The sequence below is a fragment of the Saccostrea cucullata genome, unplaced genomic scaffold (genome assembly GCF_032062105.1).
Source record: "Saccostrea cucullata isolate Sc308-1 unplaced genomic scaffold, CSIRO_AGI_Scuc_v1 ctg122, whole genome shotgun sequence".
Lineage (NCBI taxonomy): Eukaryota > Metazoa > Mollusca > Bivalvia > Ostreida > Ostreidae > Saccostrea > Saccostrea cuccullata.
This window is the reverse complement of record NW_026932975.1, coordinates 469,394-496,423: the sequence shown is the minus strand read 5'-3', so window position 1 is coordinate 496,423 and position 27,030 is coordinate 469,394. Positions and strand designations below refer to the sequence as shown.

The window sequence follows — 27,030 nt, the reverse complement described above, 5'->3', positions numbered from 1 at the left end:
TCTGCTGAAGTACTTCCGGTTTGAACTTTGGTTGTGTTTTTATTTACAGCTGGATGATATTGCGACATGTCACTTGACATTCGAAATGGCGAGACTATTTAACTCTTTATTCAGAGATCTAAGGGCATTATCACTCAGTAACATTGAATTTTTTCAGCATGGAACAAGCAGCACACATGCTAAATTCCATCAGTCTTTCTGCATGTTATTTGAGCATCTTGACAGGTGAGTGGTAAACTGTGATGAGATGTTGGTTAGGAAGGTAATTCTGTACAATTTATGAGAGAATTCACAGTGAACAACCCATTGATAGTAATGTCAGTACTTTTTAAAAATGATTCACTCTTTTTTGTTGCCTTAAATGAAAGAATTAATTGAAAAATATATAAAATATATTTGATTAAAAAAAAAATATTTCTACAATTTTTTTCAGAGGTATACAGCCATCCATTGAACAGATAGTGCCACTTCTTCCAAAGTACGATTTGTCACCAGACACACAGGCTAATGGATATCGCAGCCTTCTGAAAGTTGTCCAAAAATGCTGCATAAACCTTTTAAGACTGTCTCGCTATGTCAATGCCAATCGCAGTTCCTTATTTTTCCGAGGGAACTTTTACAGCAAGGAACTAGAGGCCTATGTAATATGTCTCGGCCAGTTAAGAGCCACTCTTTACTATGCCCAAAAACTTGTAGTTTACAGTCAGGAAGGGTCACTGTTTGCTGATGAAGACAATTTAAACGACCCTGTGGTAGAGCGCTTGATGGAGGAAGTAGAGAGTTTGGGTCAAAATTGTTTCTATGGACGATGTTTAGGTTTCCAGGTTTGTCATCAATAATTTGTACTTTAATATTGATTTAATCTGCTTAGTATCTTTTATATTAGACCATGTTTATTTAAATCATCTGCATGAGTAAGATATAAGTAACAAGCTGTCATAAAAATGCTAGAATTTATTTGTTGAACTGTCACATGAAAAGTTGATACATGTAGGAACAAATGCCACATATCGGTCTTGTACATTTTAGTTCTGTGAAAGCATGCACAAACCCCTGACAACAGTAGCTGTTGCTATGGCATCCTTCAGTGAGGGATACCTGGAGAAAACTAACTTCAAACAGCTGACCACTTCTGTGATTCACAGCGGGAAGTATTTCATGAACCCTGAACTCAGAGCAGAGCAGGTGAGTACAGTTTATGACTACGGCTTTGGGCTCAACTAATCTCTTGATTTATTGGAAACATTTTTAAACACTGATAAAGTAGTAAAATGCCTATTGTAAAATAGGAATATGAAGATGCAATCATTTGTAGCACAATAAAGACCAAAGAAACCAGTGTAAAAATACATGAATAATTTAGACTTATTTTTTACTGAATTTATGAAATTGTCTCAATCAGACAATGTTGAAAAGTTTTTCTCCTTTTTTCCTGACAGATTGTGAGTGTAACAAGAACAGCCAGTGTAGAATTCTGCAAGAATTTCTGGTCCATAACAGAGTCTGACATTATGCAGGTAATGTATTCATAAACTCTACCTAATTTTACTGTTCTTATATTTCTGTCCAAAACATATTTCTGCCAACATTGACTTTATTTTGTTTAGGCCCTGCCTTCTTTAGTTTGTCCAGCCATTAAGGTGAATGAGGTGATGTACCTGATGCCAGAGTCTTTTGAGTTACCAGCTGTGAACTCTGACAATCCAACAGACATGGTCACAATAACAGCTCCCTGTGCCCACACTGGGCCAGGACCAGTGAAAGTCAGACTGATGTCATATGAACCCAGGGAGGGGCAGGTACTGATAGTTTCTCTGATTTGTCTGTAAATATTACCATCATATGCTTTGATCTTCAATTATATTACATGTATAATTCATTTCATGTGTAATACTCTACGTGTACATAAATTAGCATATTCAAAATTTAGGGCAATCAACGTGTATTGAGTTGTTGACTTATTCAGGAATTGGCGCTACACACTTCCACACTGTATATTGTATATATGTACGATTTCTGAGCAAAAATATGAATCCCGCTTTTTTAAGTACATATACAGTATAAGAGATGTTATTATCAAATCTATAAATAAAATTGAAGTTTAAAGTCCTGTTTACTTACGATATATAATTTGATATACCGGTATGACCCATCTTTTATTCTGTTGACAGGAGTTGCGTCATGGTAATCAGAACCCCCGCCATCGCCTCCCAATGTCCAGCAGTCTCTTGATCCACTGTCATGGGGGAGGGTTTGTAGCCCAGTCCTCCAAATCCCACGGGATCTATCTCAGACAGTGGGCTAAGGATCTCAATGTTCCCATACTGTCTATAGACTACTCCCTGGCTCCAGAACAACCATTTCCTAGAGCTCTAGAAGAGTGCTTCTTTGCCTATGCCTGGGCCATCAAAAATCGTACAAAACTTGGTAAATGTCTTAATGTTTTATAGAAAATGGTCTCAAAGCAAAAGATTAAAGTAGGTCACGAAACATGAATTTTCTTATTTGGTAATTACATTAAAGTGTACATTGATAAGATTTATGTTAGAGCTATAAGAATGACTAAAACGAAAGTATAATTGCTATACATTATTTCATTTGAACAATAAAAAAATATCAAGACAAAAGTCTTTCAACAAACAGTTAGGCCTTACATAAAAGAATGTTTACATGCCCTAACTTTTGATGGTTCATCAGAGAGAATTGTAGCTTTATTCATAAAGAACAAATTTGATACATTTTTAGCTCACCTCGACGAAGTCGAGATGAGCTTGTGCTATACCCCCGGTGTTGGCTTCGGCGTTAGCGTCGGCGTCCCGGTTCAAGTTTAGGAGCAGGTTCATTCCCAAGTAACGATAAGCCCTACCCGGACCAAACTTGCATGGATGATGCATCTAGGGATGGACACTACCTGACTTGCTTCGGATGCTGGATCTGACCTACATTTTCCAGTTGAGTGACCAGGTTAAAGTTTTTGGAGCAGGTCCATTCCAAAGTAACTATTAGCCCTACCCAGACCAAACTTGCATGGATGATGCATCTAGGGATGGACACTACCTGACTTGCTTCGGATGCTGGATCTGACCTACATTTTCCAGATGAGTGACCAGGTTGGAGCAGGTCCATTCCAAAGTAACTACTGTAAAAGCACAAATATTCGTTGGGGATTTAATTTCATTTATTTTGTTGGAAACAATTATCAACGAAATTAAATCCCACACAAAATTTTATATGACTATATATTGAAAAGGCTTACTCTCAAAACAACGAAATTAAATGCCAACGAAACTATTTTTGATGACAAATCAACGAAATTTTATCTCCACGAAAATTGGTGCTTCTACAGTATTAACCCTACCCAGACCAAACTTGCATGGATGATGCATCTAGGGATGGACACTACCAGTCTTGCTTTGGATACTGGATCTGACCTGCATTTTCCAGATTAGTGACTAGGTTATTCCCAAGTAATCATAAGTCCTACCTAGAGCAAACTTGCATGGATGATGCATCTAAGGATGAACAATCAAAACTTGCTTTGGATGCTGGATCTTACCTACATTTTCCAGATGAGTGACCAGGTTAAAGTTTTTGGAACAGATCAATCCCAATGAACTTTAAGACCTATTTAAACAGCACTTGCTTGAATATTGTTGTCAGAATAAATACTTACTTTTAAGAAAATATGATTTGAGATTTGCATTACTTAGACTGATTACATTCGTCGAGGTGAGCTTCGTAATCTTTGATTACCTATGGTTTTTTTAAGGTAAAAGATACTGGTAAACTTAGAATGTTGGTTTATGGTATGTAATATGTGTATTGGGCCTGATTAATTTACAAAGCCTTAATAAAACATGATGATTGAATTGTAGGCTGGACGGGAGAGACCTTGTGTTTGGCTGGGGACAGTGCGGGAGGGAACCTGATGATCTCCACTGCTCTGAGGGCAGCATCCTGTGGGATCCAGATCCCGGACGGGATTATGACTGCCTACCCTGTGGTCCTGGTGAGGTACACACCCTCTCCTGCCCGCATCCTAGCCCTGATGGACCCCCTCCTACCAGTAGGAATCATGATGAGGTGTCTGGCAGGTAAGTTTTCTACAGATTTCTTAATTTCAAAGTTATAAGGATGTTTTACAGTTTAATTTATGTGTGTTAATAGCTGCAATAATGTATCCCTCTCCTATTTTATTTTTTTTAATCTGATTTTTTCTTTTTTAAAAAAAGGGGGGAGGGCTACATTATTGCAGCTAGCATGTTAAATGTAAGGATGAACAGGGGTCATCACAGAAAGTCATAAAGACTGCAGATAGCATTTTAAAAAATTAATGCAATGTTTGAGTTGCCATTACATGTGATAAGCCATGTATTTATGCAAAGCATGTCCATGATGTAACAAGTAAATTTTTTTAATCTATTTTAAGCATATGCTGGGATAGCAGACAAGATAGAGAATGCAGTAGATGAACCTTTTGAGATCATTGAGGCAGAAGAGGCACTCCATGATGAAGACATCTTTAACTACAAGGACAAAACTGGAAACAAGGGAGACAACTTCTCCTCAATGACAAGTAGCTGTCATTCCATTGAATCTTTGGAGAATTTAGATGACCACAACATTTCTGGACAAAAAATGGACAAATCAAACAGATGTCACTCCATTGAATCACTCCATGATGAGCCAGATATTTCTAGTCAGCAGTCCTCTGTTCTGGAGGGAATCTGTGCAGATTCAGATGAGGACATTACGATTTTAAAGACGGTCAATCGGGCTTCGGAGTCTAGTATAGAAGAGGTGGAACACTTAACCACAGAGAACTCCGATGAAATTATTCTAGAAAGTTCTGAAGAGGAGGATTATGATATTGTAAAACCTGAAGACATCTCAGAACCAACCAATGATGATACAGCGGTGAATGATTTCACCCTTCCTGCTTCCAAATCTGACGGACATTTACAACAAAACCGACCAGGTCATACTTCCTGTGTAATGGACTTAATGGCAGGGTCATTGACAAGGTCAGATATGGCAGGAATGCAGAAGTCAGTTTCACAGGACAGTAAAGAAAAGCTGGAATTGGACCTGTCAATGATAAACCACCATAGCCACTCTCTTACCCACAGTCCCTCCTGTCCCGAGATCAGCGAATCTCTACGATACGGTTTCACTGGAAAGTTCACCCCCCAGTACACCAAGGAAGTTCACAAGAGGTTCAGTCCTCTACAGATGTTCCGGAAACATCCAATAGTAAAGAATCCCTACATGTCACCGTTCCTGGCCCCTGATGAAATGCTGAAGTGTCTACCTCCCATAAAAATGGTGGTAAGTAGGCCTGTAAATGTGTTTGTAAATAAACATGGATAGAACTCAAGATGTGTTTTGTACCACTTACTGCCTATAATTATTTATATTCAGTGACTGTGAAGGCCCTAGGACATCTTAAAATAGATTGTATTTAAAGAACTTTAAAATATGTATATTTATTTATATAAACTGATGTTCTAATCATTTCAAATTATTTTACATAGACGATATATGTTTCTTAAAAAAACAAATTCATGAATGACAGCCTTTATCTTCTTTTTAATGATACCTTCGTGTTTTCTAAAGGCCTGCCACCTAGATCCCCTGTTGGATGATGCGGTGATGTTTGCTCGACGACTGCGTAGCCTTGGTAACCAGGTGGAGCTGCATCCGGTGGATGATCTTCCTCATGGCTTCCTCAACTTCTCCACAGCAAGCAAAGAGGCAAGACTGGCCTCCGATGTCTGTGTCGACAAAATACGACAAATTCTGCAACTCTCCACATAACACAAGACGGGATAGAACCATGACAAAATGGGAAAAGGCAGGGGATCTAAATAAGGCTTTTTTTTGACATTTGGGGAAGAAAGGTTAACACTCTTTGCACTGGAAGAAAATAGTCATATATAATGTTTTGATATTTACTCATTCATACAGCAAATTTATTTTCTGAAAAGAAGTGCATTGTCAAAATGAATACCAATACAGTGAGTTTCATCTGTAATCAGGATTTTTTTAATAGCTTGCATATACAGGCAATTATTTTTTGTTTTTTTTTTGTTTTGTTTTTTTATTGACCAAAGTATTAACTTAATATTATCTTAAGCTTTGGGGGAAAAGAATTTAAATCTGTTTAATATGTAAATGGAGAATAAGTAGTAAAAACAGGATGAAGTTGTTCAATTAAGCCTTACCGTTTAGAACTAAAGGGGCCAGAAGTTAAAAGAAGTTGTTTAAACGTACATTCAATTACAAAGGGATCTTTGGTTTTCTTACAGAGTCACACAGTCATGTTGATCAACTTTTTAGTTTTTACACAGACTATTGTAGGAGATATTTTTAATATATCCTTCCAAATGAACAGTATAACTTTGTATTCACAACTTAATTTGAAGGACTAATGAAACTGTGTTTTTCTTGTGATTATAAATCTTTGTGATATTGTTGATTTCAGAAATGGTGCTTGTTCAGATAGTATTTATTTCATTTATTTAGTATATATAAATTTGATTATAGTGGGTTCTAGCTAAATGTAGAAAAAAAAAAAAAGTCAGCTGGGATTTATTCAAACAATGGCTTGAAATGTTTACATTCAGAGAACTTATCAAAAAAATGGCAAATGAAATCTATACATGTACCATTGTTGTGATAATTTTGACATCGCCAACATTTTTTTTTTTTTGTCTTTTGCGATATTAAAACAGTATATTTCCATTAAACCACAATAAGATAATACCTTGTGTGATGTGCCTGTCTTACCCCCATGTTAAGTGTATTAAAAATTACCATTTTGTGTCATATTTTTTAATTATTATTTTTGGAATACACCAAATATGTCAATACATGTACTAGTATAGTAAAGTGTATATGTATTTCAATATCAGAGATTATTACAAGAAATGTAAAGTACAAGTATATATTTGAAAAAAAAAAGCATTAATATTGTACAGTGTATTTCATATTTGTACCTGACTGAAGTTGATTTTTTCCCTTGGAAAATTCAGATGTTGGTAGAGCTGAGTTTGAAGTGGCATGTAATTTTTCAAAAGTTTCTTCTTTACTTATACAGATTTGACAAACTTGTGCTTAGAAATGTGAACAAGATTTTTCCTCATATTAGAATAAGCAATATCCCTCGAGTTCAACCATACTTTACAAGAGGGCAAATTTTAAACTGGACGAATTAAAATAAGGCAATTTTAAAATTTGAACCATAAATTACTCCTCCATTAAAAGCCTCAGTTAATGTCTCTCGCAACAGTACGTATCTCGGCATGAATCTCTAGCAAGCTGGAGTAAACCTTTTTTTGGTTGTTTTAGAACTGTTTAATGAGACACTTTAGATAAATATGGCATATAGCTAGATGAAGTTCCCTTTAAAAAATCAGGTGATGTAGGCCCGTAAGCCTTCTTTTCTTGGCATAAGTCAATAGTCAGTACTACAATTAAGAAAACTATCATAGCTTTTTACTGTAGATAATAATTTCATTTTAATTCTCATTGCATACATTTTAAATTTTTTTTAAAGTAGATAAAAAAATATTTAATTACAGTTTGTTAAGTCTGTCTTTGTATTTGTGATTATATAATTTTATGACTGTAAAAGGTGCTTATAATCTTGATATTTTTAGACTTCTTGTTCATCACATGATTTATTACCAGGGGGTATATGAAATATTTTTCGAAAATTTTTGCTCACTAGTTATTTACCTCCAAGTTTGAATTGATGATTATAAAAAATGTACCTGCAATATTATACTACATGTATTAGAATCAGATATGTATGCCAAGAACAATGTTCTACATTCTGTGAATGAATCAAGAATCATGAAAAACCCACAATGGATTGGTACTTATAAAGATCATTCAGATTAATTCTATATTGAACTAACACAGAACATGTAACTATGTAATACATTGTTACACATATGAATCACAACTTTTATACAATTCTGATTTAATGTTTTTGAATCATTTCTTTGTTGTTTACTGCATATGAACAATAAATATTCATTGAACACATTTAGGACTGAATTTGTTGCTTTATTAAAAAAAAATTATTAAGAGAAGTTTAGGTAAGGCCTGCTGGAATCTCTGAAGTCAAAATCTTTATGTTCTGCTAAATGTTATAGAATTTGAATACTTCGCACTGTGTTTAAAAAGTAGATGGAAACTATTAATTTTAATTAGAAAGGAGAAAAATGTAAGCTAGGCTAGACTGTGAACCTGTGATCTCTGGCATCAGTATACATTATTCAGGTGTTCTTCCAAATGAGCTACCCAGACTGATATCCACAGACAAAACCATTATACTTTTGCATACCAAATTGTCTTGACCTCCAAGACAATGTAGCTTCTACACTGCCATCAGCATAAAGGAGCAGTGGAAGGTTTGATTTCAATCATTCTGAAGTAAATGACAGGCACCAAAATATGTAACAGACAAGGAGAAAATGCTTTGCTGACCATAGATTTTGACCTAGAAAGCTCAGTTTGTAGAGTACCTGACTAAATATGCCTCTAGGGGTACCTGGTTCAAATTCTGGGCCTAGACTTACATTTTCTCCTTTCCTGTTTGATAGACAGTTGTTCATGTGTTCAAATCAAAAAACAGTGTATTCTCCTGAACAAGTACCCTGCATCTAATAAAGAATTAAATCATACTCCTAATTTTCAATCTTGAAAAATTACAGTCTAAGTTAAAGATTCAAATACATCAAGTGTGAAAACTGTTTAAAATATTCTTTGAAAATCAAGACATCTTTGCTAACCTTGAGGATTTGTCAGAAACCCTACTAGCAAAGATGTGAGGTCAGAGGATGAGAGTATACCTAGCAGATCAGAAACCCTTGACTTAAGAAGATATCTAATAAAGTGTTAATTAAAAAAATTAATTAAATTTATGAATTTAAGTTTAAGTTATCAAATAAAAGGCAAACCCATTTAATTTCCGTTGTCAAAACTGAAAAGTTTTGTTTTCAGGACCCCTCTTCTTCATGAAATTTTTACTGTATTTAGCCATAATTCAATTTGTCATAATTAAAAAAACGTGTATTTTATTAATAGGATAAAAAAAAATATACAAGAAAATATTTTATATAAATATAATAGACGCTGTACATCATAGACCTAAAGTAGTGTAGGCCTATATGGTTTGAAATATCGCGGGAAATAAATTTGACCTTTTAACTTTAACCTGAAGGTCACAAAAGAACTGTCATGGCGGAGAAATGCTGCGAGTTTTTCTGCTAGTTTTCACAATAACAACACCAGGTTCGGGTAAGTGTTTGTAGTGCAAAATATTCTACTGCTTGACAGTAACGATACTTATGAAGTTAGATTTTAACTTTTTGACACATGTTTTACAATCTAAACCAAGTTTTAAATTTAGAATCGATAAAAACAGTTGGCGACTGAATGTCTAGTGTTGAGATTGTATATGTATCCCTTTCTTTTTCTGTTCTTTGTTTATTATTGATAATCAACATGTCATATAAGACAAATCTTTTATATTTTTGAATATTTTATATGTTCAATTGCCTTGATCGTGAAGCTAATCCTCCCGTGAATCCCCCCATTGTGGGGTGTGCGTGAGCCCGACCCAGACTTACGGGCACCTGCTACTCTACTTATCATACACAAATCTGGGTCGTGGGCTGTAGGGGGTTTTTTTTAGTGAAATTTCATATGTGAAACATCAGATGTAGATTTAGAAAAGAAAATTTTTATTTAATTAGAGTTTTCATTCATGTATTGTTAAACACTGTTGATATAGTGATTGCACACTAAAAAGTCCCCCAGTCCATTTTATCAGAGGCATAGCTATTTTATACAGTAAAACTCGTTTAGTGCGAACATGGATATTGCGAATCCCCAATTATTGCAAAGTTATCGTGGATAACCAGCTATATAAATTTAACGAATTCCTTATATGAAAAATTACGGATATAGTGAAGTAATTAATAGGTCTATGTAGTGACTTCATTGTAACCAACCGAGTTTTACTGTACATGATTATTAAAAAACTGAAGCTTAAACAGAATCAGGGATGCTAAGTAATAGAGACCTATACAATATGGTTAAAGGTCTTGGATCACTGCATCTCATTTCCTAGATTTTGCAGTTTTTTAATATTTTGAAATTAATTCTCAACATTTTTAATTTTTATTTCCTACATTTATTTTATTACATTTTCAGAATATTTTAGGGTTCCCTCTCAAACAATCAAATATGCACAAAATAAAACAGGATATAAATATTACACTTATTTCAAACCACTCATTTTCTGAATAAAAGTATTATATAATAAATTGTATATAAATCATGATAAATGTAGCACTAAGTCTTATTAAAAGTTTTGCTTGAGCTATATGCATTTTTTGTTCCCAAAATCCAATGTCCACCGATTTATATGTTGGTGACTGCACCAGATTTTAATTTATGTTGGAAATCAATGATGGAAAATCTGTGGAATTTTTATTTTCACTGTTGGAAAGGATCTTTATGATTATTGTTACATAATGAAAACTTTTAAATGTCAGTAATGAAAACTACAGAATGTTGGAAATATAAATTTTAGTATTTCATTTTTAATTAATCCAGAAATAAAAAAAAAAGGTGTCAGTGAAATAGAGTTATTTTAATTAATAAACCACAACTTCATTATTTAAGAACATATTCATTCAATAGTCATATCAGCTTCCAGGACTGCACAGTATGGATCCTGGAAGGCTACCTGATACATATTTTATTTATATCATGCCCCTTGCAATGCTTGCAGTTGCATACATGACATTAACCTTTAAAAAGCAGTTCATGTAATTGGGAAAACACAACTGTTTTCTTTCATTAACATTCTCCAATTATTTTTTCATTACTCGATCTTCTTAGATAAAATTAGCAATGGTTAGTATCTATTAAAGCAGATGTTTTATGTATATTTTATACTAGTGTTAACATATTGCATTTGGCTGTGTATTCTTTTTCACACTTTTGGAATCTTCCGCTAACTCAAGTACAACTATACATAAATAAGAACATTATTAAATTAGAAATGCTTTTAATCAAATCTACGCTTACAGTCTTGTTCAAAAATCAATTCCCTCCAAATATCGTATATGCTAAATATAACACATTTACAGTAAGTATATGTAATAAATATGCTTTCTCCACATCACATATCAGTCTTTGACCACTACCAATATCAACCTTCTGGCCTTTGATCCTCTGGCTGATATAAATATCTTGGAATGATACAGGATGTTATGTGGAAAATAATATGTTTTGTTTTCTATATTAATATGATAATGCTGAATTTCATGTAGTTTCTAAAATCTAGGATACAAATGTCAAAACGATTTATGGGTCCCATCAATTTCAAGGATAAAGAGATTGGACTGTACTTGTCTCAATTAAGAATATCGTTTTGTATTACATGTAACTACTTAGCCCAGAAAATATGAATTTGAATAGTGGAAAAGATTTGAAATTGATGTCCTTGAATAATATTCCACTGAAACGGAAACATTTTTGCATTATCAAACATTGAACTGAAACTTATCCAGAGTTTTTAAATTCATCAGATTTCAGTCTGAATATCAACTTGAACTTTTGAATAAGTGTAAAGCTTTTCAACATATCCTGATATAGAAGATACACACAAAAGGACTTCTGTTGTGTTTTCACTTTTCAGTTAAAAAAATCAATAAGATATTGGATTTTCAGGATTGCTTGGATAGTTCACATAATGTTACTTTTTGCACTTTGAACACCTTGAAATTTTTCTTTTCTCATGCCTAGTTCAGGGGACTTATGGTGACGTTAATATTAATCTAAATTTATCATCTCTTACACATCTCTTTTGACGATTTAGCAGCTGAATAAAATCCTATTATGTTTTTCACGACTGATGATTCAAATGGGGGACTTGTACAGGAACTCGGGGATTGCTTGGAATAAAGCTCCTCTGCAGTACAATGATCGTCAAGTGTTTACTTTTCCCTTTAATACCCAGGTGTGGACTCGCACATAGAACTCAGTCATTGTATCTGATTTATAAATTTATTTTCACCCAGGTCAATTTAAATTAGAGAAGCCGGTAGACCCTCTTCATGTATGTTCTGGCACGTCTCTGGTCTAATTTACTCCTCGCTGTTATTTTTGCCACATGGTCAGAAAGGAGAAATGGAAGAAAAAGGGTATTCAGTATTTAAATCGCTCCTAATTTGGGATCACTTGGAAAATGTTACTAGAGTATGTGTGCAGCACAAACAGAGCTAAATTAATATTTTATCACTGGATTTGGGGGGAGAACTGTTTCAAATTCTAGCTGTGAAGGAGGTTTAAAATTGCTATTCAAGACAAGTTAATTCTGCAGTAGGTAAGGTTTTCTTCTTTTAAAATTGAGACACCTGACGTAAATTGATCATATTGACTAGAGATATTTAAATTCCTTTAACATTTATATCGGAGAATTGTGCAGTTAATTGGAATAATTTTTTTTTTACACCATTAAAACAGTACAGTTGTACCTTGATAGTTTAACGTTTATTTCATGCCCCAATCATTGTGTCATTTGAGTACAGTTACTTTATATTTGGTAACATATGCCACCCAGCTCGTGATTGTTCTATGGGGGTTAATTTAGGGCAAGGATGCACCAGGTGTGCATTCTGTGCATATGCACTGTCATGTGAATATTGCATCAGTCAGAAGCTTTATTATGTGACCATGGATATGACATCTGCGCTGAAACTATCCTTAAAATATGTCAGACTCTGTGAGAACTAGCAAAATATTTGAAATACAGCTGCCAAAGCCTCCCAGCTAAGGGGCAGTGTCAGACAGCCCTTCAGGAAGAGAAAGCCTTATTGCTTATTGCAGACTTCTATTTTCTGAGTACATATTGTAATTTTTGTTAACACATGATTGTTGAGGAAAAGAAGGCTTGATGTTATTTATAAGCTAAGGCTTGTAATTTTGATCAGACTTTATCTGTTTTATAAGATATTGTATACATAAAATGTCGCTGCATCATCTACCAGATTACTCATACTGGAATAGTATATTGGACTTGAGTCTGAGTGATGAGCAAATCAACCTTTCAGTAACTATATGAGTTTGGTTAATATTTAATAACTACACTTTAACCAGGGGCTGACAAATAGATTTTTAAGGCACTAGTCCAAGGGCAAGTACATGGTCAAAATTGATTTGCCCTACCTGAATTTTTGCTTGCCCTACCATAAACTAATTCTGTATTTATAGATATTTCCAAAAAGAGGAAGACAAATTCTGAGCAAGCCCCCTTGACCAGCTTTTAAATGGCCTACAAATAAATTCTAATTTTTGATAAGTCACTTGCCCACGGGCAAGTGGTTGATAAAATTCCACTTGCCCACCCCTAAAATTCACTAGCCCCGGGCGTCGGGCAATGGGATTTGTCATCCCCTGCTTTAACACAGCATCTAATATGTCTATTGATAATAAGTACAGAACTATAAATATGCTAAAAGTGAAGTAAAAAAAAAACTAATTAGAGAGAATTCAGAAAAAGGTAAAATATCTTGCAGCGGGCATTTTATAACTAGTTATGATGAAGAGCAGGTTTTCATTAGTAAGGTAGTAAAGATAAGTCTGGATGTTTTTTGGTAGTGTTAGATAAAGGGGGGAGGGGCCACGCCAGCCTGTCTCCACACAAGTGGTTCCTCTGCAGAGACCATTGTACAAGTGTCACTTCCTGTTTTATGACTTAAACGTGCAGCAACCCACTCTACATAATCACAGGAACGTCAAGTTAGAAAAAATAAAATACTTCTCGTGGGGGTCTTATATAAATTAATCACATACTACTCTATTGTATATAATGTTCAACATCTTAATGAATAAATTTGTAAGATTAAAAGGTAACTTGGTTTTGTCAATAGATATTGCAGTGGAGGGTCCTATTATTTGTAACTGACACTGGGGGGCTGGTGGAATCCCCGCACACAAGACTGAGTCAACTTGTATGGACTGTCAACTCCCATAGTATTGTAATCCCTGCAAGCACTCGAAAAACAGGGATGTTTAAAATTGCTAGGTTCTGAAAATGATAAAAAGCTGAATCTATCTGTGAAACACACTGTGCATAAGTCATTATTTAACCCTGTGCTTTATGAAGGAAAGTCTGGGTTAATCAAGTGTTTTAAGACTAGGGAAATATTTCTCGTCTTCTAAAAGGTAACCCAACTTTTTTTTCATTGCAAGAATATATATAAAAGGAATATTTTTTAGCTATGTATTTCATTTCTTGTTCAGTAATAGAATTATAAGGTTTATAAATTTAAAGTGTTCATTGTTGTTGGACTCTTCTAAAAGGTGAAATCTTGCAGGTGTTTTAGGTTTACCTTAAAAAATGTGAGAAGAGGACCATATTACATTCTTGGAATATGAATGGCATATTAACATCTGAAATGTTGTAATTTGGAAGTAATACAATCCCTAAAACCTGTATCCAAAAGAAAAAAATATATATAATGGCTTGAGAGATTTTTTTCAGAGTTTCATTTTAAACTACTTGAGTTTTGTTTTGCTAATATTTGTTTGGGAACTTGATGTCTTGCATACAAAAACATCACTTCACGTCTTGCAAAAATATTCAGTACATTCAAACCATATAAATGCATGTCATAAATTGCAAATTTTCTTTCTTGGATGTTAGTACATTTCTGTAGTCTTCTCATGCTTATGGTGAAAAGGTATTTTATTATTTACGGTATTAGGCAATAAGATATCTAATAAATACATGTATTTTGCAGTTTTATATTATTTAGGTTTATATATATATATATAATTAAAAGTCTCTTTTAATTATATCAGCTTGTAATCAACTGATTAAAGAATTAATTAATGCATACTTTTAGGATTGGAGGAATTTCTAAAATATCAATATGATATAAAATAAACATTGATACTAACATTCTTATTTCCTTCGCAACACAGAAAATATACCTGTATAGTACCTATTTCAAAAATGTCTGATTTTTTGGTTTCATGATGTGAGCAATCGATTGGCTTGTATGCATAAAATTATCAGGCAAGCCAATCGATTGATCATTGTCATGAAACTAAAAATTCTAACTGTTATTCCTTATATTTACATGGTCTTGATTCCTCAAATTCACATACTACAAGGCCCCCTTCAGAATTTAAGATTCTGAAGTTAAACTCTTCAATATAATGATGAGAAATATTTCTTTTACAGGGTTATCCCTGCCTGGTTTGGATAGAAACTTAAATATGAGTGGTACAGTGAATGAAGAGGACCAGTATATGTGTGCCTGTCAGCCAGCCTTCAACTGTCTCCATAACAAAAATTACTGTAATACCTCCAGAGGGGCAGGGGTGAGTACTATTGCCCTATTTATATTACTTATTAACCTTCAACTGTATCATCAATCAAAAAAAAAACAACCCACTGCTACTCCTCCAGGGTGTCAGTGGTTAGTATTGCCCTTACTAGAATTACTGTGTCACCTCCCAGAATAGGAGGGAATACTATTGCTTTCAGTTATATCCAGAATAAAACTTTCTGAAACATCTGCAGGGAAGCAAGAATGAATACTTCTGTCCCAATTAATATTAGTTATTTCCTTTGGAGGGCACTTTGTATTGTAAAGACTAGGTGGAAGTTTGATCAGTCTTTTATCTTGAATTTTTAGATGTATAATATAGATTTGACTGTTTTGGTTGTGATTTTGATGGACACATGCCCTATTTCTAGTGTTTTGCCTTGAATGGGGAGGATGGTATCCGTAAAGGCTGTGGGGCAGACAAGGAGAAGCACCTGTTAAACTGTCAGGGGAAGAGGAACGTGGTATGGAGGCCAGACTCAGGGGGCCCCAACCTTGTGGTCAAGTGCTGCGCCTATAATCTCTGTAATGTAGATGTGGAAGATCTGACACTACCACCCAAAGGTATAACATGATGGGTATCTCTGTTATAAATTTATATTTGTGACATCAATCTTTTGTTTGAACACTGATCCAATTTTTATTGAAAGATGCAAAATGGATTGATTTAACAAGTCTTTCAAACAATCTAGCAATTTACAATAATAGAACGTACCTTAATTTTGAATTTTGCTGGTTATGTTTTGTAGTAGTGGCTGAGGAGACAACATTTAACATGAACATGTTAATGGCGGTACTGGTTCCTATTGGAGTCTTGATCGTAGCCGTGGTAATCGTAGTCCTGGTATTCCGACACCTCCAGAAGCGGCAGCCCGGGAGTCAGGAGAGCCCCAGGGTGAGGGAGGAACTTCTGCCCCAGGAGTATGGGGGAATCAGGGTCACACAGGTCGGAGACAGTACTCTACAGGTAAGGGAGGCCACTCAAATTAGAATTAGCATGTAAACTTTTAAACGGAAAGAAAAATAAAAGCCAAATCTTTTAGCAATCATGGATTGAAGAATTTGATAAAAAAGTAAATTATTTTCTGAAAAGTGTTTTAGATGAAAGTGTAAAATAAATAAGTGAATTATTAAAACCTTTATTAACTGTTTATCTATATATTTTGTCATCAAATTAGCCGTTTAACACTTTAAAAAAATATATCAATATATCTATTTTTAATTTGTTTATTGATTGATCCAAATTTTATTTATTTCTGAGGGAATATAATAGCTATTTAATGTGATAAAACATCTTATGTAAGAATTACCTTTATAGGAACTGATTGATGAATCTTGCACTTCTGGGAGTGGATCCGGTCTTCCTTTTCTGGTCCAGGCGACTGTGGCAAGGAGTATTTCACTCATAGAATGTATTGGTAAGAATAATAATGTTAAAGGAAATTTCTTGTCAAATTTATATTTAGAAGATTCAATTAATAAATATATTGGCAAAAAATTGTTTGTGGGGATGTAAATTTGTAGATAAGGGTGCCCCACAAAATCCACGAGCATTGGTCTCCCAAGAACAATGATGATTCAACAGTTTTGTTCTTATAAAAATTTGTTGCATTATAGGTAATATATTAATGTACAAATGCAGTAATGAGTGCTTGGTTTTATTGATACATGTGTTTGTCTGATTGTACACAGGTAAAGGACGCTATGGATCTGTGTGGCGAGGGAGATACCATGATGAGAATTTAGCTGTAAAGATCTTCTCATCCAGAGATGAAGCCAGCTGGTTACGAGAAACCGAAATATACAACACCTGTCTGCTCAGACATGAGGGAATTCTGGGATATTACGCCTCTGATATGACCAGTCGAAATTCTTGTACTCAGCTCTGGTTAATCATGCATTATCATGAAAATGGTTCACTTTATGACTACCTCCAATCCACAACTTTAGATTGGGAGGAAATGTTACGACTTTGTCACTCTGCAGCTGCAGGTCTCGTGCACCTACATACGGAGATTGTAGGAAACCAGGGTAAAGCTGCCATCGCCCACAGAGACATTAAATCAAAGAATATTTTGGTGAAGGGCAATGGAAATTGTTGTATTGGGGATTTAGGACTTGCTGTCACACATACTCAAGAGAACAATAAGATAGACTTGGGTCGGAATAATAAAGTAGGTACTAAGCGGTACATGGCCCCAGAGCTTCTGGATGAGACCTTGAATCCTGAGTATTTTGAAGCTTTTAAACAAGTGGATGTGTATGCATTTGGCCTTGTGATTTGGGAGATTGCAAGGAGATGTGTTACAGAAGGTACGAAAAAGTTTGAGAAATTGATATAGAATTTATATTGCTTTTTCTATATTTATGAACCAAATAATTGCAAGGCTGCATATCTGTTGCAGCCTCTTGAGACAAGCAAGCAATCTACAAAGAAAACCCTTTTTTACCACAGGAACAAGAACATGTTTAACATCTTATTTTAATGCTTTAATTCTGTATTCACAGGAATGTTTGATGACTATAAGCCACCATTTTGGGATGTGGTGCCCTCTGATCCTTCATTTGATGATATGAAGAAAGTTGTCGTCATTGATCAACAACGACCAGCCATTCCCAACAGATGGTCCTCAGACTCTGTACGTTAATTCACTCTTTAGTCAGATAGTAAATTAACAAGTAATATTTTTAGAGGAATGCATTTTGAAATGTTTTACATTCCTTAGATCAACGGCCATTCTAAGGGACAAATTTGTTACATTGAAATTTATAGATATAAGCTGAACTTGGTTGTTTGGGTAAAACCTGAAATCTATATTTGAAATGAATACTTTTACAATTTATAGTTTTAATATATCTTGTTTGTAATCTTTTATTGCTTTACTTCAGATTTTACTCCAGATGAGTAAATTGATTCAGGAATGTTGGAAGTGTAACCCTAAAGCCAGACTCACTAGTCTTAGGATTAAAAAGACCCTCAACCAGCTGCTTAATCAGCCTCAGTGCAAAAAGATCAAGGACACCAACAAATGCTGAAGGTCACTGTACTGAGCTCTGATTGGATATTTGACGTGGGTGTCTAATTTATTCTCCTGACAGCAGTTACCGGTACCTTTATTTGAAATGATCATTGGGTTGCAGAGACAGATACACCAAAATCTGAATTGAACAGATCCCGTCAAAAAATTTATATGTTGTTGTATGAGAATAGTGTTTAATTATTAATAGTTTACTGCCATATTTGAATTTTATGATGAATTTTTAATTTAAAACGGATTTTTTGTTGAAGGAAGTACATTTAAATGAAGTTTATGGAGTTGAAGTTTTCAAAATTTATGTAAATATCAGTCAAAAAATAATTGTAAGAAATGTGTTTTAGTCACGGTTGACAATACCTGTTGATCTGTCAAAAAAGTCAGGCAGGCCAGAGCTATTGAATTTATCATACATTCCATGGAAATATTTTGCAGGATTGGAGATTGTAATTTACAAAGTCACATAGCTGCATGCGTTTACATTATATGATGGTCATTATGAAAATTATTGGATGGGTATTTTTATATAGAAATACATGTTATTGAGAGTTTGAAGCGTATTGAGAAAAATGTGTACCTGATTTTTTTTTTTTTCATGTTTTAAGGTAGTCCGATCCTCAGGTATTTAAAATTAGCAGTAAAGAAATCAAAATTACTCATAAAAGTATCTCTAAATCCATGAAGTTATGTAAATTTGTCCACAGAATTTCTTTAAAGTTAAAGATTAAAGTTAATCATATTACATGTATATAGGAAAAAATGCCAAATCTCCAATATTTTTTGCAGAAAAAGAGAATTGGAATACAGTGGTGCCTCATTTATCCGGACGCTTTGGTTCCCAGGCAATTTGTCCGGATAAGTGAAGCGTCCGGATATCTGAATTCTATTGATTTCTCTTCCAGGTACATGTATACTGTATTTGTTTTGTAACTCATATATAAAGAAAGATAAATGGTATATCATATAGAAAATAATTAATTTTTTTGAACACTTTATCTTTAGTATACATCAGCACTACTTTTACACTTTTTTCAAATATAATAAATATTTTTATAGCTAAGAACTAAATGCCACAATTCGCGCTCTCTTTGCCGGTGGTTTTAAACATGGTTGTAGCTGGAAGCAGAATGAATAACATTGGATATACCGCTGCTTATGGGCATATTTTTAATTACCCAGCTTAGTTTTTACTCTCTACTTTCTATAAATTGATGAACATAGCCAAGCGAATTGTCTCATTTGCAGCTTTGATTACACCCAAGCGAGCTGTCAGTATCGAGTATAATTTTTAATTTGAACACTCATCTGTGGACGCTAAATCTGACATAATAAACATTCACGCAGTAATCATCCAAAGCGAAATCATTGATTGTCTAAAATTATTCAAATTTGATTGAATGTTTTAGGGGTTTTTTTATGATAACTGCCACCAATCTACAGATGAAATTACAATACCGATTTGTGTGTGCACATGAGTAGACTACGTGATTATGAAACTACGCATATGTCGTCCCGTCTATAAATAGAAAAATATTTAAAACCAGCTCTGTAATAAAATTATAAATATCTCGTAGATAACAAATAATTGAATAGACAATTGTTTTCTGTTACCAACACAGTTAATTGTTTATTTTCATTTGTGTATCGATCTCTCGTATATTATGACCATATCCACTAATGCTAATTAGTGGATATGGTCATAATATACGAGAGATCGATCTCTGATCATCGTGTCATTCATAACAGGTCACAGGTGATCGTCTTGTAAAAACAATCAATCCGGTCAGCGTTTTGATAACAATTATCACTCAGTTCAGGCGTGAATGTTGACAAGAATGGAAGAACAAATTAAAATTTACCGTCCGGATAAATGAACCAATTTATAACGTAAAAATACATTTTGTAGTAAAAAAGAGCCGTCCGGATTTATGGCTTAAACATTTCCGGATAAATGAGTTGAAATAACGTTGAAAAAATCCGTTCCCGAGAAAAATCGTCCGGAAGGTGAAGCGTCCGGATGTCTGGCGTCCGGATATCTGAAGGTCCACTGTATCTGCAATGCATTTTCTAATTGCAAATTGACCAACAATTATATTTTAGGTTTAAAAATGATAGGTATCCAGGCATTCAGAGAAATTGTCATGATTTTTATACTTATTTGGTATTTTTTTACTTCTATTTCCTTCATATATTCTACAGTACATAGTGTAAAAGGTTTTTGCTATCATTGCAAGACACCACAAATCACTTTGTATTTCGTATTATGTTAAAAAACATTGATATCTAAGCCTTGATTCAAGAAAAGTCTCATTTCTCTAAAACTGTTATTATTTTTCCCCTTTTATAGGGTACAAATGTCAACTTTTATAAGACCTTTTCTACGACTTCCAGAAACTTTGCATCATATTAAGATGAATTAAATGAAAATTGTTGCATAAAAATTATTCATTTTCAAGCTTCATTTTGATGCATTTCAAATTTAGTATTGATTTTTGGAGTTATCCTTCCTGGCTGAGGATCGGATATCCTTAATAATACCTGAGTGTGAGATTATATGTTCTTCAACTACATTGAGAATTCAGGTAGGATTCAGGCGTTTTTTGATTCTTGATTATTGACCTTAGAAAGAAAACTAGTCCATTTCATCCCTACTTATATTTTCAAAATATTTATCAAGTATTCTCTGTGAAGAATTTGAATACTTCATATTCATTTTGTATTGTGAAAAAGAACATTATCTTTAAGTTGTCTATACATGTATTTTTATCATCTTTGATCATCATGTAAAACATTTTCATTTTTTTAAGAATACATGTATGCCACCATTATCATAAGATGTTTTTTATGAGCATGGTCACCCCCTTAATGTTAAAAATGGGAAACAAATGACAACTATCTGAAGGTTGTAATACACTTGAATATTTTTCTACTGACATTTATTTCATGAATCTCATCAATTTGCTTTATTAAATACATGTTTTAATTTATTGTGATGAATGTCAAGCTATAATTGAAATATATTCTGTAATTGTCAATTCTTTAAATCTAAACATTTGTCTCCTGTTTTAATTAATGTTCATCTTGTTGAAAGTGTTTTTCTCTGTGTCAATTTATTGTTCTTGTGAACTGTTTTTTGTGTTTAAGTTTAGTTTCCTAATATGTATGTTTGAGAGTTGTGCTACAAAATGATGCCATTGATATTAAAAACTGCCTGTATATAGTCCCCTTATGATATAGATCATTGTTTTTTTTTTTACCCGTTATTAGATCTGATTAGTGCATGACTACACAGTAGAAGTTAGAGATAAGTGCCTGCCTGGCATGTTGTTGTCTAAGGTTGTACGTGACCTTGCACCTCATGTCCAAAGTATTTTTTAAACATTATCAACAATGTTATAACCATGTACGATGTTTCTTTTACAACAATGAACCATTTTTTATTTATTTGCATTATTTCTCATTCAACATACATTTATTTCAGAGTTTTGCATCTGTTGCTAAGGTAACCATATCTGTGTGTCATTTATTCATCAACTTCTTCAGATTCTTTTAAGATTTTATTGATACAGTAAATCTCTGTTATAGCGAAGTCCTGGGGACCTGTGAATTTAATTCGCTATATCCGTAATTCGTTATATCCGTATAACGAATTCGTATAACCATATATAGCGATTTCGCAATATGCATGTTTTCCTTCAAGTGTTACTATCAAATATGTTAGGGAAGCAAATATTACAAAACATACCTTCGATAACTAAGGTTTTATTATGAATTGACTTTTATATAAAAATGCTGAAAGAAAACAAAGTCAGTTTAATTGATCAAATTTTGAGATCTTTGAAAGTTCGTTATAAAAGATGTAAAATTCATTACATTTAACCTCAACGGGACTCAAAATCAGTTCGCATGTATCCGTAAATTCGTTATATCAGAGTTATATAACCGTAGAATTTTACAAAGATTTGTTAAGAATTTTGCCGGGAAAATAAAGGATACTTACGTTATATCCGTGAATTCGCTATATCCGTGTTCGTACTAAACGTGTTTTACTGTATACTGTAAACCAACTTTAATTTGCATATAAGAACTATCTGCAAGTGTGAAGCTTAATTTAACTTGCAGATATATTCTTGTTGCAAGCAAATTTGATATTTTATAAGTATGAACATTTCCTTAGTTGTGAAAATTAACAGCTGTAACAGGATTTTAGTCTGACACTTTTTTGAATAATTGTTGTGAGTAATAGTTGGTTCACAGTATTGGAATCTTTTGAGCAGTATTATTCCTCAAAACCTGAGTTTTATGTACATTGAGTATTATAAAATGAATGAATACTACATAGTTCAGAATTATTTCTGATTATCATGAAAAAAATCCATTACTGCTCAATCTGCTTTATTTTTACCTTCCAGATGAGTTAAGGTTCATTATATGTTTGTAATGTTTCAGTAAGTCTTGTTGTTTTAAAATCTTTGAACTACACAAACGAAACGTTTCTTTGTTGTAACTTAAAATGAACATTGAATAAACCTGTTTAAAAATATTTCATAGACTACTACTTGACTATTAATGGTCCAAATACTTACTTTTGAATCACAGTGCCTTATCAAATCTTAAGTTAGGTGGTTTTGATCATTACTTACCTCTTAATAAAGCCAGTAAAAGAAATGCATGTAGATTTAGGGCCAATGGCTAAAAGTAGGGAAAACACCTTTGATTCAAACTGTGTCAATTTTGAGCATGCAAAGGGAAGTAATGCAAAAAATTAAAAGTGGAATGATTCTTAATCACACCACATATGGGTTTTTTTGTCTGATTTCAGTATAACTTGGCACATAAGTAGACTGCACTACAATTAATAATATTATATGTTGGTTTAATTGCGATGAATCATGTTGCCATGGTTAATAAACAAAGGAATTTTCTGTGATATCTTAAGATTTCAAAACGCTACTCCTTTTATAGTTTTGGTCTGATTTCATTATAACTTGGCACACAAGAAGTAACACTAAGAAACATTATTCTAACTACATATTTCTAATTCCGATGAATGGTGTTTCTATGGTTACTAAAATATTTTTTTTGTATGAAATACTTTCAAAATGCCACTCCTGCAACTGGCGCGGTCTTATTTCAAGAGACAGTGTACTTTGGTACACGTAGACTACACTAAGATAAATAATTCTTTATTAGTTTTTGATTGGAATCAACCAATTATTCTAAATATTGCCATTGCATAGTTTCAAGTCGAATTGCTATTTTTCTTCCGTAGTAAAAACCAGTAAGCTACATTCTTGTCAGAGACTAAAATTCAATCTAGTTTTGGGCGGAAGTAATCCATTATCAACTTGTTTGATTAATTTATTTAATTTTAATTGAAATAATGCATACAGTATAATATGCTTTATCTGCAAAACCAATCGACACAGAAGTCCATGTTACACGCAATTACGACGATCATACATGTACATATGTAGACTTTTGTAATAACGTTTACATGGTTTATATTGGAGATTAAGTTACCGATATGACCAATTTTGGTGGAAACCCCATCCCAATAAATCTGAATAAGTTGAATTAAAAAAAAATACTGTATCACATGACATATATTAAATCATTTCAAAGAGTTAAAATGGAGTCACAAAGAACGTGTAAATTAGTAAAGAACTGGCAATACACTTTGTGAAGTCAACAATAAATACACTCACAGTTTTGAAAATGACATGTTTAAAACTAATCTTGACAAAGACTTTAATCCAGTTAACGATTTTATTGAATAAATAATTTTATTCATATGATAATAATCATTTCAATTCATGTTATTTTGATTTAACCATTATATTTGAAATGCAACACATCAAATAGTCTGACACAGTTAGGATATTAAAAAAAATGGATGGCAAACTAACAAAAAACTTGATGATAAACTTGACGACCTCAACATTTCTATCGGAAACTTCCCTTATTTATGTAGCATTATAGATCTACAATATCACCTGCATATTGGATTTACGTCTTTCAATTGAATCGATACGCAAGAGCATGTACTATGTACAAACAATATCTAAAACGAGGTTTACAAGCTAATGTCAAATAAGTTGATGATAAAAGGATATCAACAATCTCGTTAAAAGCATTAATATTTTTTGCAAATTTTTTCGTCGATACAATGACTTTTTTTAAAAATACAATCTTTAATTATAAAGATGAATGTCGATCGCCGTTTCCCATACAAATTGTAAGGCGATTTTTTTTACACTGAATTATCTTCGCGGATTTTACTTTTGAGGACGTTTTCTTGGACCCCCTGTCATTTTGATTTAACCATTATACTTGAAATGCAACACATCAAATAGTCTCCGTTTGTCCGATTATGTCAAAGAGCACATTTTCCCTACAGGGCACAGGCACGTAGCAACAGGGGGGACTTTTTTTCCAAACATTACTTTTACCATTGAAAATGTTCATTGAAAGGTTGCCCCCCCCCAAGTTTTTACCACGGTAAAGTGATATGAAGGAAACGTAGTATTGTATGCCAAAAATTGGTATTGAAAGAAGTCGGTACCTGAAAAAAGTTGGCCTCTACCCCCCCCCCCCCCCCCCCCCCTCCAAAGAAATAGGATTTTTGACCTTGGGCAATTTTTTTTTTTTGCTTGTCAACTTTTTTTAAGGTAAGTAAACAAAAATTTCTCTGGCTGCCCCCCCCCCCGCCACTTTCAAAAACGATGCTACATGAATGCCCTAACATTAATTTATGTTCTTGAAAATGTTTATTGAAAGACTGTTCTACCACACTTGGTTGCAGTATAGTGAAATTTAGTTAGTGGTAATTTCTGAGTAAAAATTTCGAGTAAAAAACGTTGGAATATCCCCTCCAACTGGATATTCGAGTTTGGACAATTTAGCTCTTTTAGAATTTGATTTAGTTGATGAAAGTTTTTGCATGTTAGTTGTTGTTTCTTAAGTGGTTGCAACCCCTTTAAATACTACGAGCCTTGGTCCACGGGGGATGCCTACTCCTCCACGACACCTGATCCCATCTCTGACGTACATGTATTTTGATGTCCATGTTTGCTCTGGTCCCATATCGCAATTGGTGCTAGTAGTCTATTGAGCTCATTAATAATTAAAAGATGTAGATTTTGTAGATGTTTATTTCCCTTTAAAGTAAGTTTAGAAAAAGTAATGGTTATATAATGTTAAATATATCAAATACTAATTTCCTTCTGAGAAAGTATCAATGTTATATGGACTGCTACTGCCCTGCAAATGCTCTAGTGAGATAAATTCATTCGTCCAAACACAATTTTTTTTGTTTGTATGCATATAGTTTTTGTCGTGTCCGTCCGTCTGTCTAGCTGTCTCTCTGTCTGTATGTCTGTCCCTCTGTTTGTCCGCAAAAACTTCAACCTTGCTCATAACTTTTAATTTAGTGGAGCTATGACTTTCATATTTCACATGTGTATTCCTTGTGATAAGACCTTTCTTTGGGTACCACCAAATTTGACCTTGACCTTGGAGTTTGACCCACTTTTACACAAAAATTCCAAACTTTTACTTTGGCCATATCTTTTGAACAGTAGATACCAGGACATTTATACTTCAAATATTTATTTTTTGTGGCAAGAACTTTTATTACATACCAACAATCATGAACTTTTGACCTTGACCTTGGAGATTTCCGTCCTTGTGAAAAAACTTTAACCTTGGCCTTAACTTTTGAACGATAAGGGATACGACTTTCATATGTAATCCTTGTGAGAAGACCCTTCATTGGATACCAAGAACTTTTACCCTTTGACCTTGACCTTGGAGTTTGACGTACTTTTAAAAAGCAAACCTTGACTATAACTTTAAAAGGGTTATGGCTAGTGCTTTGATTCTTTCCATATTTCATCCTTGAGACAAGACCTTTCTTTGGGTACCACCAAATTTGACCCTTTGACCTTGACCTTAAAGTTTGAAGTACTTTTCAAAATCGGTAACCTTGACCATAACTTTTGAAGGGTTAGGGCTAGGGCTTCCATACTTCACAGATGTATTTTTTTGTGGCAAGACCTTTCATTAGATACCAATTACCTTGACCTTTTGACTTCGACCTTGGAGATTTCCGACTTATGAAAAAAATTTAACCTTGGCCATAACTTTTGAACTCCAAGGGCTAGTGATATCATACTTCACATATGTAATCCTTGTGACAAGACATTTCATTTGATATCAAGAATTATGATCCCTTAACCTTGGAGTTAGACCTACTTTTTAAAATCGGTAACCTTGGCCATAACGTTTGAAGGGTTAGGACTGGGGCTTCCATACTTCACATACTAGTATGTATTCTTTGTGGCAAGACCTGTCATTGGATACAAATTGCTTTGACCTTGGAGATTTTCGTATTTATGAAAAACTTTAACCTTGGCCTACTTTCATATTTCCCAATTGTATTTCCATTGAGAATACTCTACTTTGAAAAACAATATATTAAATTTGCATATCAGAAAAGTTTAATCTTCGCTATGTTACCATACCGGGGCATCAGTGTTTCACAAACACATCTTGTTATGCTGAAAATCGAA

General features: G+C 33.7%; 2 protein-coding genes across 6 annotated transcripts; both read left to right on the top strand.

Annotated features, from left to right (window-relative positions):
• The first annotated feature begins 19 nt into the window (after nucleotides 1-19).
• On the top strand, nucleotides 20-8,052 carry LOC134236716 (hormone-sensitive lipase-like). The gene is made up of 9 exons (XM_062718913.1): nucleotides 20-225; nucleotides 434-824; nucleotides 1,030-1,185; nucleotides 1,440-1,517; nucleotides 1,608-1,799; nucleotides 2,172-2,427; nucleotides 3,876-4,094; nucleotides 4,430-5,328; nucleotides 5,617-8,052. Exons 1-9 carry the CDS (start codon nucleotides 86-88, stop codon nucleotides 5,815-5,817), a joined length of 2,532 nt encoding a protein of 843 aa, XP_062574897.1. The 5' UTR covers nucleotides 20-85; the 3' UTR covers nucleotides 5,818-8,052.
• A 1,130-nt stretch (nucleotides 8,053-9,182) lies between these two features.
• On the top strand, nucleotides 9,183-18,537 carry LOC134236714 (activin receptor type-1-like). 5 transcript variants are annotated; one of them, XM_062718908.1, is made up of 8 exons: nucleotides 9,183-9,309; nucleotides 15,275-15,414; nucleotides 15,794-15,986; nucleotides 16,172-16,389; nucleotides 16,741-16,840; nucleotides 17,115-17,735; nucleotides 17,931-18,061; nucleotides 18,312-18,537. In XM_062718908.1, exons 1-8 carry the CDS (start codon nucleotides 9,261-9,263, stop codon nucleotides 18,456-18,458), a joined length of 1,599 nt encoding a protein of 532 aa, XP_062574892.1. In that variant the 5' UTR covers nucleotides 9,183-9,260; the 3' UTR covers nucleotides 18,459-18,537. The 5 variants fall into 5 exon arrangements, with proteins under 5 accessions (XP_062574892.1, XP_062574894.1, XP_062574896.1 ...); XM_062718910.1 differs by lacking the exon at nucleotides 9,183-9,309 and adding an exon at nucleotides 12,112-12,227; XM_062718912.1 differs by lacking the exon at nucleotides 9,183-9,309 and adding an exon at nucleotides 12,254-12,409 and having other exon boundaries at nucleotides 18,312-18,536.
• The last annotated feature ends 8,493 nt before the right edge of the window (nucleotides 18,538-27,030 follow it).